General features: G+C 44.0%; 1 protein-coding gene across 3 annotated transcripts in view; it reads left to right on the top strand.

The window, feature by feature from the left end:
* NMT2 (N-myristoyltransferase 2) overlaps positions 1–18,938 on the top strand; it is a 63,452-nt gene that overhangs the window by 21,757 nt on the left and 22,757 nt on the right. For all 3 annotated transcript variants that reach the window (XM_058431921.1, XM_032162631.2, XM_058431926.1), the window contains exons 2-6: positions 8,070–8,205; positions 14,219–14,363; positions 16,249–16,367; positions 16,468–16,559; positions 16,679–16,795. In XM_058431921.1, the coding sequence (XP_058287904.1) occupies positions 8,070–8,205; positions 14,219–14,363; positions 16,249–16,367; positions 16,468–16,559; positions 16,679–16,795 (609 nt within the window). The remainder of the gene's footprint in view (positions 1–8,069; positions 8,206–14,218; positions 14,364–16,248; positions 16,368–16,467; positions 16,560–16,678; positions 16,796–18,938) is intronic.

Raw genomic sequence — 18,938 nt, 5'->3', positions numbered from 1 at the left:
TGATGGTGATGATGGTGATGATGGCAATGATGGTGGTGATGGCGATGGTAGTGGTGATGGTGGTGATCATGATGATAATGGTGATGATGGTGGTGATGGTGATGATGGTGGCAGTGATGGTGGTGATGGCGATGGTAGTGGCGATGGTGGTGATCATGATGATAATGGTGATGGTGGTGGTGATGATGATGTGATGGTGGTGATGATGGTGATGGTGGCAGTGATGGTGGTGATGGCGATGGTAGTGGCGATGGTGGTGATCATGATGATAATGGTGATGGTGGTGGTGATGATGATGTGATGGTGGTGATGATGGTGATGGTGATGATGGTGGCAGTGATGGTGGTGATGGCAATGGTAGTGGCAATGGTGATGGTGATGATGACCATGGCGATGATGGTAGTAATGATATGATGGTGATGATGGTGGTGATGATGATGTAATGGTAGTGATGGCGATGATGGTGGCAGTGATGGTGATGGCGGCAGTGATGGTGGTGATGGCAATGGTAGTGGCGATGGTGGTGGTGATGATAATGGTGACGGTGTTAGTAATGATATGGTGATGGTGATGATGGTGGTGGTGGTGGCAGTGGTGGTGGTGGCAGCAGCAATGCCAGACTGCTCTACAAAGTGGTTGTTTCAGTTTACATTTTACCAACAGCATGTGAGTGTTCCCTTTCCTCACATTCTTCTGATATTCTTAGATTTTAAAATGTTTGCCAAATCAATGGGTGAAATTGAGCATGTTTTCTTAAGCTTATTGGTTGTTAAGGCTGCCTCTTTTGTGAAGTGCTTATTCATATTGTCAGCCCATTCTTCTGTCAGTCTTTTGTCTTTTTCTTAATGATTTTTTTATTGATTTCTCATTCATCTAGCAAATACTTATTGAGGATCTTTTGTATGTCAGACACTATTTTTGGTGCTAGGAATACAATGGAAAACACTGCTTTATGGATCTTATGTTCTAGTTAGAGAGAGACAATACAGTTCCAGCTAGCAATAAATTATATTTAAAAATTAAAGCAGTACAATCATAATAATAGCTGGCTTGTACCAAATGATTTCTGTGTGCCAGCTACTATACTAAATTCTTAGATGTATGAATTCATTTTATCCTCACATTTTTTCTAATACTATTTATTTATTTGAGACAGGGTCTCACTCTGTTGCCCAGGCTGACTGTAGTGGCACGATCACGGCTCACTGCAGCCTCAAACTCCTGGGCTCAAGTGATCCTCCCACCTCAGCTTCTTGAGTAGCTAGGACCAGAGGCACACACACAACAACATGCCCCGCTAATTTTTTATTTTTTGTAAAAAGACTAGGTCTTGCTATGTTGCTCAGGCTGGTCTTGAACTCCTGGACTCAAGCAGCCCTCCTGCCTTGTCCTCCCAAAGTGCTGGGATTACAGACATGAGCCACCACACCTGGCCTAATACTGTTTTTTGAAAACATCATCCTTTTACAGCTACAGAACTGGAGCACAGAGAGGTTAAGTAATAAACTCAAAGTCACACAGCTGAGAACTTGTGAAGTCAGGATTCAAACCCAGGTAGTCAAACTCTACTTAATGCCTGCAGTCCTGGCCAGAATATAATGTTGTCTTTCTGTACCATCCTAGAGATAAAATGTGAAAGAGAAAAGACCTTTGTATATATTCTGGCTGGCAGTACTTTCTCATTTGTGTTATAAATGTCTAACCTTATTCTGTAACGTAAAAATTTTTTTATAATCACTTTACCATGAAATGTTTAACTTTGGTGTACTCAAAAGTTATTATCTCTTATGGTTTGTACTTTTGAGTCCTTGTTTGAGTAATTGTTTCCTTCACTGACATTATGAAGTTATCGTTTAATTCTTTCACTTACTCATTTGACGGCTGTTTACTTGAGCATCTACTAAATGCCAGACACTGTTCTAGGCACTAGAAACATGTGGAATAAATGGACATCACCGCCTTCAGTTTTAAGGTTTTGTTTTCCAAGTTTGGGTCTTTTACCCATTTGGAATTTGTTTTTTTTTTTCATGTTGTGGGATGTAGCAAACTAATTTTATATTTCTGCATATAGGAATTCAGATTTTCTCATGTATGAAAAGGTTTTTTTTCACTACTGATTTATGATGTGATCTTTATTATATATCAAGTTTCTTGACTATCATGGGTTGTTACTGATACGTCTGTTGCATTTCATGGACCTGTTTATCTGTTCTTCGGTTCTGTTGTATTTTGATAATATTTTCCTTACAAACGTGTTGTGATTATTATAGACTAGTTCAAAAGTGCAGGAAAATACGAACGAGGAGATTACAATCAGCTATATTCCCACCATTTTCCATGCAGGAACTTGGAAATTCAGGGGGGAAATATTTGTAAAATAATTAGTCTCAAACCACTAATGTTTCTTCTGTTTCACAGTAGAGAGGAGCTAAGTTATTCCTCCGGTGGTACCTGATAAAATTTAAAATTACTTTTTATTCTTGGAATTCACATACCAGAAATTGAGCTCCTTTGATGTCACTCTTTTTTTTTGAGAGTGAGAGGATCTTTCGCTGTTGCCCAGCTGGAATGCAGTGGGGCAAACATAGCTTACTGCAACCTTGACCTCCTGGGCTCAGGTGATCCTCCCACCCCAGCCTCCCAGGTAGCTGGGACTACAGGCACATGTCACCACACCTGGCTAATTTTAATTTTTTTGTAGAAATGGGGGTCTTTCTGTGTTGATCAGGCTGGCCTTGAACTCCTGGGATCAAGCAATCCTCACTCTTTGGCCTCCCAAAGTGCTGGGATTACAGGTGTGAGCCGCTGCACCCAGCCTGATGTCACTCTTAAGATTGATGTGTTAGTTGTATGAAGCTGGGCTGCTGTAATCAATAGACCCTAACAGGGGATTGAACAACACAGTGGAAGTTCCCTTCTCATTCAGGGACCAGCCCTGGGCACATGTTCTGACGATGGTGAGGGAGTTCTCCTTCATTCTGTCATCCAGGATTGAGGCTGCGCCATCGTGTGGCTCTGCCATCCTTGGGGGTCTCACCTATGTCTGCATCCAAACAGCACAAAGGACAGGAAGGACATGGAGAAGCCACCCACAGGGGTTTCTGGGAAGCAGGAAGTGACACACATCACTTCCGCTGGCTGGAACTCAGTCAGTGGCCACACCTGGCTACGAGGCAGCTGGCAAGTGCTGTCCAGCTGTGAGTCCAGGGAGAGAAACGATGGGTTTTGTGGATATCATCCTGGACCACCTGTAAAGCGTTTACGTGGCTCTGTTACATTGGCTATCCCATTAAGTCTTGTCTGTAGTTTCCATGAATACTTCTTTGAAGAGATTTGCTGGATGTGCTCATTAAATATTTGCCATTTCCATAGCTGAGAAGGAATGTATTCGTTTCTACTTGAGGTCTGAACGTGCCACTGATTCTCTTTAGATGCAGGCTGAAGTGTCTGGGCTTTCAGAGGTGGCAAAACTGAGAGCCTTTTCTTTGTGGACCTTTCAAGTGAAACCCTGGGGAAGAGGGAGGTGGGACTTGTGTTCTCGAAGACCGAGGAATCTTTTTAAAGGGCCACATGATATGCAGGGCTGAATTTCCGTGACTCGGTAATCAGCCTCCAGTACTGGGAGTCTGAATCAGTCTTTCTTCATTGGATTTCCAGGGAGAGTCTTCTCTTGGGCATGGATTTGCCTTCAGTATCTGGAAGCCCGCTTAGCACCTCTCCCACCCAGGCACGGGAGCATCTCTTTCTGTCGTGCGTCTCCCTCCAGAGTCCCTGGAGTCCTGTGGGACCCAGACCCCTGGCTAAGCAGCCACAGCCGACTCCTGATCTGCTCTGGCCATAACATCATCCTGTCATCCCCAGGGACAGGAGTGTCACCTGTCAACACTTCTGACTGTTTCATTTGATATAATTCACATACCATACCATTCACTCATTTAAAGCGTACCATTCAGGCTGGACTCGGTGGCTCACGCCTCTAATCCCAGCACTTTGGGAGGCTGAGGCAGGTGGATCACTTGAGGTGAAGAGTTTGAGACCAGCCTGGCCAATGTAGCAAAACCCCGTCTCTACTAAAAATATAAAAATTAGCTGGGCGTGGTGGCACGTGCCTGTAATCCCAGATACTTGGGAGGCTGAGGCAGGAGAATCACTTGAACCCAGGAGGCAGAGGTTGCAGTGAGCTAAGATGGCACCACTGCACTCCAGCCTGGGCGACAAAGTAAGACTGTCTCAAAAACTAAAAACTAAAAATAAATACACTATACCATTCAGCAGCTTTTAGTTTATTCAGAGTTGTGCACCCATCACTACAATCAATTTTAGAACATTTGCATCACTCCCAAAATAAACCCACATCCCTTAATCATGCTGAAGCCCTCCATCTTCCCAGCCCCTGACCACCACTAATCTAGTTCTGTTTCTGTGGATTTGCCTGTCAGGACATTTTATAGACGTGGAATTATACAATACGTAGTCCTTGGCAACTGGTGTCTTTCACTTAGTGTAGTGTTTTCAAGATGCATCCATTCATGTTGCTGTTTTTATCGGCTCTTTGTTTTTTTATTGCTGAATAATCCATCCTATAGATGGACCACATTTCCTGTCTCCATTCATAAGAGGATGGACATTTGGGTTGTTTCCAGTTTTTGGCTGTTATGAATGGTGCTGCTGTGAGTATTTGTGAACAGGTTCCTGTGTGGACATAAGTTTTCATTTCTCTTGGTTATGTACTTACGAGCGTAATGGCTAGGGTATACAGGGAATCTGTTTACTGTTTTGAGGAACTGTCAGCTGTTTTTTAAAGCAGCTGCCCCATTTTACATTCCCATCAACAGTGTATGAGGGTTCCAGCGTCTCTCCATCCTCCCCAGCGCTGGCTCTTTCTTTTCTTTTTTTTTTTTTTTTTTTTGGAATGGGGGTCTCTCCCTCTCCCGCGCTGGAGGGCGGTGGGGCGATCTCCGCTCACTGCAAGCTCCGCTTCCCAGGTTCACGCCATTCTCCTGCCTCAGCCTCCCGAGTAGCTGGGACTACAGGCGCCCGCCACCATGCCCGGCTAATTTTTTAATATTTTTTTTAGTAGAGACGGGGTTTCACCATGTTAGCCAGGATGGTCTGGATGTCCTGATCTCATGATCTACCCACCTCAGCCTCCCAAAGTGCTGGGATTACAGGCGTGAGCCACTGCGCCTGGCCTGGCTCTTTCGTTTTGATTATAATTATCCTCATGGGTATCAAGTGGTGCACTGGTCAGCTCTTATTCTCAAAATCTCGTTTCCTCCATGGCCTCAGGAAGTGCAAAAGTAGCTCTTTCTCACTGAAGGGCTGGGAAGCTCTGCCTCTCATCATTGTATAAATGCTATCAGATATGTCTGGGAGTTTGGAGGCTGGGATGACCAACTTAGTGCCCATTTCTGTAGCTCCCTGTCAAAGTTGAGATGAAAGAGAGAAAAAGAAAAACTCTTGCTGAACTAGAGTAAACAGAAATGGTGACGCTTTCTCCATTATGCCAAAATAAGAATATAAATTTTAGCAACACCGTTTGGAAGAAAAACAAGTTTTGGTGTGTAGCATCAATTAACTCCCAAAATGGAGTTTTGGAAACCTCATTGAACAAGGCTTGTAAGTTATAGAATAGGTGATATAAACTTACTTAAGGATTTTTTGGTGAAATAGTCTGGTGTTTTAATTTTTTTAAATGTCTCCAGATCCCCTCAAGTTTCCATGAGTTTATCTGTTTTAGAGACTTATTATTGTTGTTGTGTTGTTGTTGTTTTTGAGACAGGGTCTCACTCTGTTGCCCAGGCTGGAGTGCAGTGGCATGATCATGGCTCAGTGCAGCCTCCCAGGCTCAAGTGATCCTCCCACCTCAGCCTCCCAAGTAGCTGGGACCACAGGTGCACACCACCATGCACAGCTAATTTTTTTTTTTATAGGGACAGGGTCTCACTATATTGCTCAGGCTGGTCTCAAGAGATCCTTCTAGGCTCAAGCGATCCTCCCGCCTCGGCCCCCCAAAGTGCTGGGATTATAGGCGTGAGCCACCATGCCTGGCTGAGAAAATTATTAACTGACACTCAGGACAAATATATTTTCATCCAATTGGATAGGCATCTACTTCAAAGCATCCTTCCCAGTCACTGCCTTTGATTCTGTATCTCTCTGTAACCAAGCTTCTTGGAAATTTAGAGATATTTTAAAGTGGAAGTATTATACAGAAAAGCTGTGAGGTCCCAGGCTCCTAGTGGTTTCTGGAAAGCCATAACCAGTAGCAGTTAGAATAAATGGTAGAGGTGGGAGAGGGATAATCCCCTGGGCTGTGAAGTCACGGGCATGTCCACCATGATTTTGGTGCCTCCCACCCAGCCTGTGGCCCCAAGATAATGCTGAACACATAGTGAATGTTCAATAATTACTTGATAGTAAGTTGCAGTAGGCTTTACCATTGAGGTTGGAACAATGGTAGCTTTCAGAAGTATTTTATGGCCTGGGAATATGTGATGGCACCACCTTTAGAGCCAGACTTATCCATTCATTCATTCCACAAGCATTTGTATTAGTATGTACTGGTGTGAGGCATTGGAGACCTTAGGGATGCAATTATGAATAGACTTCTTAAGTAGCACATGCAAATGCATATGTAAATCACACTATAACAGTACAACGGATTCACCAATTCACAGGGTGCCGGCAATAGGAACATTGGGAGAGGAAAGCCTAAAATAGTCCTACTCCCAAACCAGAGAATATACAAAACTGAACGTATCTGCAGCATATTTCTAGCTCACGTACCTGGCTGTGATATGTTTGTTTAATCCCAATTGCTAGTCAGATATTGATGAGTGTCCTTGTCCACCAGGTGATTTTAAATATAAACATCGTGATAGCACAAATTTGATTCTGTTGATGAAAATAAACTGCTCGTTGTGAGGTGGCAAAGCCTTACTATTTTTAAACCACTAGGGTACCATTTGACAAAGTCTTAATGTATCTCCCAAAATAAGCACTGTTTTCTATTTTAGAATTGGAGTGGAAATATGAATCTATAGCTCAAGTACTTACTTCTTTTTTCTTTTTCTCCAGCTCTGTTGCCCAGGCCAGAGTGCAGTGGCACAGTCTTGGCTCACTGCAACCTCCGTCTCCCAGACTCAAGCTATCCTCCCACCTCAGCTTCCTGAGTAGCTGGGACTACAAGTGCGTACCACTGCACCTGGCAAATTTTTTTTTTTCTTTTGGTAGAGGCTGGGTTTCCCCTTATTGCCCAGGCTGGTCTCGAATTCCTGGGCTCAAGCTATCCACCTGCCTCAGCCTCCCAAAGTGCTGGGATTACAGGCATGAGCCACTGTGCCCAACAGAGTGCTTAGTTCTTAAACAGTTTCTCTCACTACTGCACGTGCCTTTCATATTTGGATGTCACAGAGGAATTATCCATTTTAAATGGAAAAGTTCATTACTTTAAAACATGAATAATCAGTGGAAAGAAAAGTTGCTTTATAACCTAGATGCTAGGTAACAAAACTAGCACTTTGTGTTTTGTTTGTGTTTGTTTGTGACAGGGTCTCTCTCTGTAGTTAGACACTTAGAGTTTTTCATTGTTAGCCCCCCTAGTAAAAATCTTTATCAGGGAGCATTTCCTCCTCTGCAAAAAAGCAGTTTGTTTAGTTCTGTTGCTTCAAGATTAGTGTTCTGTTGTACCCAAGAGATCTTTGTAATGGAGTTTTTCATATCATGTATCTCTCCTCCCGAAGGCTGACTTAAACGTAGATTAGGAGAGTAGTGATAACTGTGGAAACTATTTTACTTCTGTTATAAAATGTAGTTTATCTCTGCAATCTTCCTGCTTCGTGACATCTAAGCACCTGCAGGATGACTGAGCGGGGACTGGTATTCTTCTGCGTTGCCTGTTATCGTCTTCACTCCACTACCTTTTATTCCTCACCTACATCCTAACACAGTTATTTTCTACTGCATGTAACATCTGTATTTTTCGAAATGATTAACTATATGCAGTTCAATTTCATTTAATGATTTTTGTTTGTTGGTTGGTTTCACCATCTTTGCATTTCCTGCAGAAGTCCTGGAGGGTATTTGGGAGCCAAAAAGAAAAAGAAGAAACAGAAGAGAAAAAAGGAGAAACCAAATTCCGGAGGCACCAAGTCAGACTCGGCATCTGATTCCCAGGAGATTAAAATTCAACAGCCTTCGAAAGTGAGAGCTCTGTTTTATTTTTTCCCCCGTGTGGTTTCTCGTGCATATGAGTGGGTTTACGCAGTTTAGCGCCCTGCTGGATCAGATGTGTAGGGACTTTGTTGTGACTGTGTGTTGAATGCCACTAGTAACTGGAAGCTCTTGACAGCCTCCTTAAAATGGACTTTGGCACCCAAATAATGAAGGGGTACACTGTGCTTTTGTGTGTGTGTGGATACCTGCTGTGTTTTTCCCTTTTCTCAGTGAATTTGTATTTAGATTGTTGTTCTAGAAGAAAGTCTCAATGTGAGCTTGTGAGGTTTTTTTGAAATTACACTTTAATATTTGATTACTTTTCGTTCAGAAGAGATTCACATTGTAATTTTTCTGGGTGTCTGTCTAATTACCTGAATAGCACAACACCATCTGGCAGCAGATTTCAGCGGGAGCAGCCATGGGTAAGTCTCTCGTTGACTTTGAATCAAACCAGTTTGCAGCGGTTGTTCTTCATTCTAATGCCAAGGGTGGGAAATAGTTCCTGACATTCTCCTAGTTTAAACCAAACCAGAAGTTGTCCAGCTGGGCCCTGCGTTGGCAGATGGTGGCCAAGAAGAGGGTTGATTGTACTGCGTGGGTGTCTGGTGGCACAGATGGCAGCCATCCCTGTCTGTGGAGCCAACCCCCAGGCACCCTGTGTGCTGGGCCTCTGGGAAACACAAAGCCCTCTTGATGCAAGAAACTCACAGTGAAAAGGGTAGAATCAGACAGGCACGGTGGCTCACGCCTGTAGTCCCAGCACTTTGGGAGGCCGAGGTGAGAGGATCCATTGAGCCCAGGAGTTCAAGGCTGCAGTGAGTTATGATCACACCACTGCACTTCATCCTGGACAACAGCGAGAGACCCTGGCTGAAAAAAAAAAAAAAAAAGAGAAAGAAAAGGGGTAGAATTAGAAATATTACAAAATAGAGATGATTTTGATGATCGTACCTACAAATAAATTATTGTGAACAGGCCAGGCACGATGGCTCATGCCTGTAGTCCCAGCATTTTGGGAGGCCGAGGCAGGCGGATCCCTTGAGCCCAGGAGTTCAAGACCAGCCTGGGCAACATGGCAAAACCCTGTCTCTACTAAAAATATAAAAAGTTAGTTAGGCACAGTGGCATGCACCTGTAGTCCTAGCTACTTGGGAGGCTGAGGTGGGAGGATAGCTTGAGCCTGGGAGGTAGAGGTTGCAGTGAGCCAAGATCATGCCACTGCACTGCAGCCTGGCAACAGAGACCGTGTCAATCAATCAATCAATCAATCAATCAATCAACGTGAGTAGCATGTGGTATTGTGGAAACAACTCAAGGGGTGATGTCTGAGACCTTGAGCTTGATCTCTGCCCCCTTGCTAACTAGTTGTGTGCCTTTGCCTGGGTACTGCACTTCCTTCAGCCCAGTTCCTTATCTTCTCTCTAACTCGCAGTTCGATCTTGAGGTTCCAGTTGGAGCATTTTTATTCAAGAGTTTTTACATCCTAAAACAGTGCATATATATATATATATGATAGTTGTTACCATTCTACAAGCTTTATGGATTTCCTTTTTTCTTATGCAGAGTTTCTGTTGTCTTCCATGAAGTGAGACTTGCAGGTAGTTTTGTTGTTGTCACCTGTTTTACACAAAAGAACCAGGAATCACTGAGAAGGAAAATTACTTGCCCCAATTTTTCCCTGACTGACTGCAGGGTGAGAAGAAAATGGAATCTTCTTCCCTAGCTTTTCAACTTGGTTCTCAGGTAATAAATATCCTACCCACTAGATACAGCTTTCCAAGGTAACTCATAGAGGATGCCACCATAAGCTTACAAAATACTCTTCCCGTTTCTAAATGTCGCTTCATCAGATAAACGTGGCATCCCTGACGCAGTGTGGACATCTCCTGTTGCTTTCAGCATCACCATCAGTCCCTGCCCATCCCTTCCGCCTCTAGTGACTGTGAGCCTTTCCCCTCTCTCTGGTCACTTATGAGAAACTAGAGCCAAGCCAGGCAGTGGTGAACTCTTGGTAGGTGTATTGGTCAGGGTTCTCTAGAGGGACAGAACTAATGGGATGGATGGATGGATAGATAGATAGATAGATTAGATAGATAGATAGATAGATAGATAGATAGATAGATAGATAGATAGATAGATAGATAGATAGATAGATAGATAGAGATAGATAGGAGTTTATTAAGTGTTAACTCACATGATCATAATATCCCACAATAGGCCATCTGCAGGCTGAGGAGCAAGGAGAGCCAGTCCGAGTTCCAAAACTGAAGAACTTGGAGTCTGATGTTCAAGGGCAGGAAGCATCCAGCTCGGGAGAAAGATGGAGGCTGGGAGGCTAGGCCAGTCTCTCTTTTCACATTTTTCTGCCTGCTTGTATCCTAGCTGCGCTGCCAGCTGATTAGATGGTGCCCACCCAGATTAAGGGTGGGTCTGCATTTCCCAGCCCACTGACTCAAATGTTAATCTCCTTTGGCAACACCCTCACAGACACACCCAGGACCAATACTTTGTATCCTTCAATCAAGTTGACACTCAGTAGTAACCATCACAGTAGGGAATTTCTTTTCTTAATTTGGAGGAAGTCAGTATTGTCTTAAGATGGGCTTTTCTCTGCTGCATTTTTTAAATCTGGGGCTCTTTTCCTTTAAGCTTATGCCAACTCCAGATAGCACTGTAAATTACAGTGGACTGCATTGCAGAATATTCTGGTCTACACACAAGAACCAAAATAAAAACGATATTTGGATTCTTATAAACTTCTTAGTGTTATAAAACTTGGACATTTTTTCCAAGGTTTTAAATTTGGAAAACAGTGGGTAAAGCATATAGTTGATGGTTAGTATGCCACAGAAAGCATGTGTGGAAGAAAAACAGAATATACCTGCCTCTTACGTAGGAGTGGAATCGTGGGAAGTTACTGTTGGGTAGATATTCATCTCACCTTGCCTGACACACATTCATTCTTCCCAGGTAGTGCTACTATGGAAGGTGAATGGACAGGCATAAGAATTGATCATAGCTGAGTTTCCCTTACTGCTTTGTCCCTGTGGATTTGGAAATTGTGTTTATTTGAATCTACTTTCAGAAAGCATTTAAATAGAGCTGTATGTGGTGGTTCATGCCTGTAATCACCGCATTTTGGGAGGCCGAGGCGGGCAGATCACTTGGTGTCAGGAGTTCAAGACCAGCCCGGCCAACATGGTGAAAGCCCGTCTCTACTAAAAATACAAAAATTAGCCAGGCGTGGTGGCACAAGCCTGTAATCCCAGCTACTCAGGAGACTGAGGCAGGAGAATCACTTGAACCCAGGAGGTGGAGGTCACAGTGAGCCAAGATCATGCCACTGCATTCCAGCCTGGGCGACGGAGTGAGACTCTGCCTCAAAATGAAAAAAAAAAAGAAGAAGAAGAAAGAAAGCATTTAAATAGTGAGCATTGGGATACCAATATTTTGCAAAGGGACATTTCATGTAGAGAGTGCTGGTCAACCGATGAGCTAATTAGGTAGGGAATAAATCACTCTGAAGTCTTCTTCATGGAGTTGGTCATTTTGGTCATTGGGTCATGTGGAACAAAGATGCTGATTCATGTCTGTTGCAAAGTAGTTTGAGTTTGATATATTACTGTTAGAAGATTTAACTCAGAAACCAGGAAAGAAATCAAGGAAAAAAAATTAAATCAAGAAAGAAAAATTACCATGACAAATTCATTATAGTCATTGTAGTTATATTTTTATAAGACTGGGCTCTACTTTGCCATTTTAAGCTAAACTGATGCACAGTTAAGCATTATTAGTTGAAATATGCTGTGATCTCAATTCCTATTTAAATTGTAAGGTCTTCTCATAGATGGTGTTGTTGGAGTTCAGATACACATGAATTTCATTTTGCTAGAAATTTGCTCCTTTTAATGTTGGGGACTTAAAAGACACCCAAGGAAAAGAAGTCATCCAAAGATACAATAATGAGAACCGGAAAAGTATTTTGTTAAATTTGTATGTGTCATTAAGATAGGACCTTTATGATTTTGGTGTTAAACAAATGTAAGATAAACAGCTTACAAAAACTGTGGCAATCTTGGATTGTGCTGTTAGACTTCCAAGCAGAGACAAGAAGACTTTCACCTGCCTCCAGCTGGACTTCAGAACTTCGTTTCCTTAGGGTTCTTGACAGTGTTTGTATGAAACAAACCCTGTTCTGTGCTGTGTAAGACGAGTAAGCTTCCCAGGTTAAAATTATTGCTCCAGACCACAGATTTCAAATTCCAAGTGGAACAGAAGTCCAAAGTTGCTGTTTATAAACTTCTAAGGGTCAATTGTACCTTTCAATGGTGTCCACCCTGTGTTGACATACAGCAAAACCGAAGAGCTCTGAAACTTCTAACCACTTTCTGAATTACAGTGAAGAATACTCTATGCATGGTATCAAAGTTCTACAATGTCTCACTAATTTTACATATTGAAAAAAGTCATTGATTTCCACATTCAGTCCTCTGCGCTGTCCTCTCATTTCAAGTAGTCTCATGTTCCATGTATTATTACGTTATTTGAGGAATTTAAAAAAAAAAAGAACTGGGGAATCTTGAAGAGCTGGTGGGAATATTGGCTTTGAGAAAGGAACCTTAGAATTTAAAGGTACTGTTTTACCTAAAAAGGAGTCCAGTTTCCAACACTTGGGTTGCAAACGACAGGCTATGGTTGCCCAGGATCTGAAGTACAGAGGAAATTGCTCGTCCTTCTGGTGGGAGAGTTTGTCTCTAGAGGATCTAGAGGATCAGGAGGATCAGGAGGGTCAGGAGAAGGGCAGGGTGTGGCCGGGAGGAAGGGGCATGGTTAGAGATTTCTTTTCTTGATCATTTTCATCCCAGTTCAGCACTGAGTTCAGATTTCCCTCCCTCCCTCCCTCCCTCCCTTCCTTCCTTCCTTCCTTCCTTCCATCCGTCCTTCCTTCCTCCTTTCCTCCCTCCCTCCCTTTCTCCCTCCCTCCTCCCCCTCTCTCCCTCTCCTTCCTCCTGCCTCCCTCTCCCTCTCTCTCCCCCACCTACCTCCCTACCTCCCTCCCTTCCTTCCTTTCTCCATTGCTCCCTCCCTCCTCCTTTCTTTTTTCTTTTCTTTTCTTTCTTTCTCTCTCTCCCTTTCTCTTTCTCTCCCCTTCTCTCTCTCTGCCCTCCTTTCCTTTCCTTTCCTTTCCCTTTCCCTTTCCTGATAGAGTCTCACTCTTATCACCCAGGCTGGAGTGCAATGAGCAATCTCAGCTCACTGCAACCTCCACCTCCCAGGTTCAAGCGATTCTCCCCCCTCAGCCTCCCAAGTAGCTGGGATTACCCGCCATCATGCCTGGCTAATTTTTGTATTGTTGTAGAGACAGCGTTTCACCATGTTGGCCAGGCTGGTCTCTTAACTCCTGACCTCACGTGATCTGCCCGCCTCGGCTTCCCAAAGTGCTGGGATTATAGGCGTGAGACACCATGGCCGATCCTCTCTCTTTCTTTCTCTCTCTCTTTCTCTTTCTCTTAGTTTTCTCTCTCTCTCTTCCTTCCCTCCCCTCCCCTTCCCTTCCCTTCTCTGCTCTGTTTCCATTCTAGAAGTTCTTTCCCTCATCCCCTCATTGCTCCTGCAGAGCATTTACTCTGACAGTGCACCCAAGGCTCGTGGCTGCCTGGCTGCTGGATGACAGTAATGCATGCATTGCACGTCTCCCCCGGAGGAGTAATGCCGGGGACCATTTGTAGATGGATGGGAAACTGAAGCAAAGCATGCTTCAATTTAGATTCCCCAAACTGTCAGAGCCCCATTAAAACTAGACAACTGTTGTTACCTTTAGCAGAGGGTTTGCTTCCATTTTCATGTGTAACACACAAGCCCATGGTCTCGACTGGGCTTGGAGGAGGATCGCTAGGGTTTAGGTATTGTAGTCTCTGTCGCAGATACACGTGCATCTGCTCAAGTTTAACATCAGCAGCCGCTCTCTCATATTCTGTGTCTGTCTTTGCTGTCGTAGAATCCCAGTGTTCCAATGCAGAAGTTGCAGGATATCCAGAGAGCAATGGAGCTGTTATCCGCATGCCAGGGCCCAGCCAGGAACATTGACGATGCTGCAAAGCACAGATACCAGTTTTGGGACACACAACCGGTACCTAAACTAGGTAAGTTTTTCTGCTTTTCTCTTTTTTCCGCAGAAACAAAGCTGGATGAACAACAAGAACAAAAAAAAAAACACAAAGAATGTTAACTTCACGTGTATCATTTATTTCATACCACAGATTTGAAATCTATGCAAAAGTAATATTTTTCTTCTGAAAATATAAATATTAGGTAGTGACATTGGCTTTCAATAACCATTATTTTAGTCCAATTTCTATCCCAATAAAAACATCTAATTTCCCCACACTTGAAACATTACTAGTATTATTACTATTTTTGAGATAGGGTCTCACTCTATCACCCAGGCTGGAGTACAGTGGCATGATCATAGCTCGCTGCAGCCTCCACCTCCTGGGCTCAAGCGATCCTCCCATGTCAGCCTCCCATGTATCTGGGACCACAAGTGCATGCCACCACACCTGGCTAATTTTTGTATTTTTTTTTGTAGAGACACTGTTTCAGTATGTTGCTTGGGCTGGTCTCGAACTCCCGGGCTCAAGTGATCCACCTGCCTTGGCCTCCCAAAGTGCTGGGGTTACAGGTGTGAGCCACCGCACCTAGCCCATTGAAGTATTAAAAATGTATATAAGGTTCTGTGATGGAAGGACCAGGCCCTGAGGGTCCCTCATTGAGCAGGTGTCTGTTGAGTGTCTGTTATTAAATGCCAGGCATAGTCCAGGGCACACACCTGGAAACGGTGGTGGAAAAGTAGGACAAAAGGTGGCCAGGCTGGGGAGGAGGGGCAACATTGAGGTAGAGAAAGGCTTCAGTTAAGCAACAGATGCTGGGAGAAAGTGACGTGTGATGCGTAAGCTTCTGTCGGGAATTCCAAGGGGCCAGTCCCTTGAGGACCAGAGGGCCTCAAGCCGAAGGAAGGCACCAGGAAGGCCCTGAGCTGAGGCCAGCCCCGGTCATCATGGCCAGAGCACTGGGAGCAGGCGGCAGGGAGGGTGTGGAGAGGGGCCGAGGCAGGCAGCATCCCCGGGAAGAGCCTGGGTCCTACCATGTTGGGAAGCTCTGCAGAGAATGACTTGGAAAATGCATCTTGGTGGAAATCACTAGAAATTGTGATGGCCTGGACTACGCTGCTAGCAGTTCAGATGGGGAGAAGTAACCAGCCTTGAAATTATTTTTAGGTTTTGCTGGGAGGGGCAGAGGTCACCACAGCCCTTTCCTCTCCCAGTTTGTGGAAATGCAGTAAAAAGAACACACCACCCAAGGCTGTTGAATGAAACTTAACATTGCTTATGACAGTGTGTAAGGTAAGGCTGCATTGTAGGCCTTGAGACTCGGAATCACTGTTGTTTTGTAATGTCATCTTTGTCACTGGATGACAAAGGATTTCTCCTTTTATTTAAAATAGGCCAGCTGCGTTGGCTCACACCTATAATCCCAGCACTTTGGGAGGCTGAGGTGGGAGGATCACTTGAACCCAGGTGTTTGAGATCAGCTTGGGCAACATAATGAGACTCCATCTCTACAAAAAAAATTTAACAATTAGCTGGGCACTGTGGTGTACACCTCTAGTCCCATCTACTTGGGAGGCTGAGGAGAGAGGATCGCCTGAGCCCAGGAGTTGGAGGCTTCAGTGAGCCATGACTGCACCACTGCACTCCAGCCTTGGCGACAGAGTGAGACCCCGTCTCAAAAGAAAAAAGAAAAGAAAAATAATTGGTGAAACAGCAATGATTTCACACCACTGCCTAGCTTTCCTGTTTCAGTCCAGAGGCACTTGATATAACAGCATCTTTTTAAAGATTATCTGAAACCCGAGGGCCCTAAGTCTGATTTTGCTTATGTCATTGACCACTTTGGATGGTTAGAATACTTTGTCATTTAAAATTCTCGCTTTTTGCCTTTTTTTTTTCTCCTTCTCTCCCTGTTCAGATGAAGTCATAACATCTCATGGTGCAATTGAACCAGATAAAGACAACGTACGCCAAGAACCGTATTCTTTGCCACAGGGTTTTATGTGGGACACTTTAGACTTGAGTAATGCCGAAGTGGTGAGTGGGTAAAAACCTCTTAAATTCGACTCCTGCATTCACACATTGCTTCTAAGTTGATTCTGAGCACCATGGATAGGACACTTGTTTTATCTTGTAGCTCAAGGAGTTATACACGTTGTTAAATGAGAATTACGTAGAAGATGATGACAATATGTTCCGATTTGACTATTCACCCGAGTTCCTGTTGTGGTAAGTCTCATCGATCACAGATGTCGTGGATAGGCGCTGTTGACGTGGGGACTTCTGCGTCTGTTCCTGTATTGTTGGACAATAACTGGTGCCTGTTTTCTTGTCTACCGTGACCTCAGGGCTCTGCGTCCGCCAGGCTGGCTCCTGCAGTGGCACTGTGGGGTCAGAGTGTCTTCAAATAAAAAACTGGTCGGGTTCATAAGCGCCATCCCAGCAAACATTCGGATTTATGACAGGTACATGTTTAAGCTCGTCCATGCCATTTTTATATGTTTATTTTCTAAGAATTACAATTAGAATAGGCCTTTAAAAGTTACTGAATGCAGGCCAAGCGCGGTGGCTCACGCCTCTAATCCCAGCACTTTGGGAGGCCGAGGCAGGTAGATCACCTGAGCTCAGGAGTTTAAGACCAGCCTGGTCAACATGGTGAAACCCCATCCCTACTAAAAATACAAAATTAGCCGGGCGTGGTGGTAGGCACCTGTAATCCCACCTACTCAGGAGGCTGGGCAGGGGAATTGCTTGAACCCAGGAGGCGGAGGTTGCAGTGAGCCGAGATTGCGCCACTGCACTCCAGCCTGGGCAACATGAGCGAAACTCCGTCTCAAAAAAAAAAAAATGACTGAATGCAAGCTGTCTGGTGGTCAGGGAGGTTGTGTATGTGTGGAGGCAGAGGCTTTATGGAAACTCTCTGATTGGTTTTGCTGTGAACCTAGAACTGCTTTAAAACCTAAAGTTTATTAAGTAGTAAAGAAAAAAACGGACTGTGAGTAAAAATAAAGGACAATGGTTTCTTTTTCTCTTTTTCTCTCTCTGCCTCTCAGTCTCATACATGCTCACACATATATGTATCAGAATAAATGAAGCCTTGGCCAGGCATGGTGGCTCACATCTATAATTCCAGGACTTTGGTCGGGGCCGAGGCTGGCAGATCACTTGAGGCCAGGAGTTCGAGACCAGCCTGGCCAACATGGCGAAACCCCATCTCTAATAAAAATACAAAAATTAGCCAGCACAGTGGCACGCGCCTGTAATCCTAGCTACTTGGGAGGCTGAGGCACAAGAATCACTTGAACCCAGGAGGAAGAGGTTGCAGTGAGCCAAGATTACACCACTGCACTCCAGCATGGGCGACAGAGCAAGACTTCATCTCAAAAAAAAAAAAAAAAAAAAAAAATTACTTAAAAATTTTTTAGGAGAGATAAAGCTTTCTCTCCATAGGATACATTGCACTTTTAGTTTGGATCTCCAGCCCGGAAAGTCAAAGATCCAGCTATGAAGGTCAAAGATGTCGTATATAATTGGTCTCTTTACTTTTCAGTGTATTAGGTTAGCTTATTTACTGTGAAAAGCACTTGATCTCAAGGAATATTTTGTGCCAAATGAAATGTGTACCTGGAAACGGAACCAGGAACAGGATTTGAAGATCTAAGAGGCTTACTGTAGCTCAGAGCACACCAGCTCTGGTCTGCTCAAAGCCCCTCTTAGGTATCCCAGGGGTTGGTATCACACTCCAAAGCAACATCTTACCAGATTCTGCACCAGGATGACCCAGTTATTACCATAATTTAGGAAAAACAGATCTAGAAACTGAAAGAGGAGCAGGTCGTAGTGATTCATGCTTGTAATTCCAGCACTTTGGGAGGCTGAGATGGGAGGATTGCTTGAGGCCAGGAGTTCGAGACCAGCCTGGTCAACATAGCGAGACCTCATCTCAAAAAAGGAAAAAAAAAAAAAAAAAAAGAAACGTAAAGAGCCATAGCTGATCCAATTTCTAAACTGAAAACTTATAATGGACAAAGTCCTAAAATGTATTTAGAACAAGAGGGTTGGAGCCTCCGTGCGTTTTACAATCATTTTGGCAGGGAGATACGGGGAATAGTGTTTCCGCCTGAATTTGCGAAATGTCTAAGTGATAGAATATTTTTCTTAAATATTGTGTTAAAGAATGGCTTTCAGGCCAGGCGCGGTGGTTCACGCCTATAATCCGAGCACTTTGGGAGACCGAGGCAGGTGGATCACAAGGTCAGGAGCGAGACCAGCGTAGCTAACATGGTGAAACCCTGTCTTTACTAAAAATACAAAAATGAGCTGGGCGTGGTGGCATGTGCCTGTAATTCCAGCTACTTAGGAGGTTGACGCAGGAGAATCGTTTGAACCCAGGAGTCAGAGGTTACAGTGAGCCGAGATTGCACCATTGCACTCCAGCCTGGGTGAAAGTGCGGCAGTCTGTCTCAAAAAAAAAAAAAAAAAAAAAGAAAGAAAAAAAAGAATGGCCTTTATGTTCTTTTTTTTTTTTTTTCCTTTTTTTTTTTTTTTTTGAGACAGGGCCTTGCTCTGTTGCCCAGGCTGGAGGGCAGTGATGCGATCATGGCTCAC

This window comes from Hylobates moloch, unplaced genomic scaffold (assembly GCF_009828535.3).
Source record: "Hylobates moloch isolate HMO894 unplaced genomic scaffold, HMol_V3 SCAFFOLD_2, whole genome shotgun sequence".
In the NCBI taxonomy this organism is placed as follows: domain Eukaryota; kingdom Metazoa; phylum Chordata; class Mammalia; order Primates; family Hylobatidae; genus Hylobates; species Hylobates moloch.
Note: the sequence above shows the minus strand (reverse complement) of the source record. Positions and strands in the feature narration are given on the sequence as shown.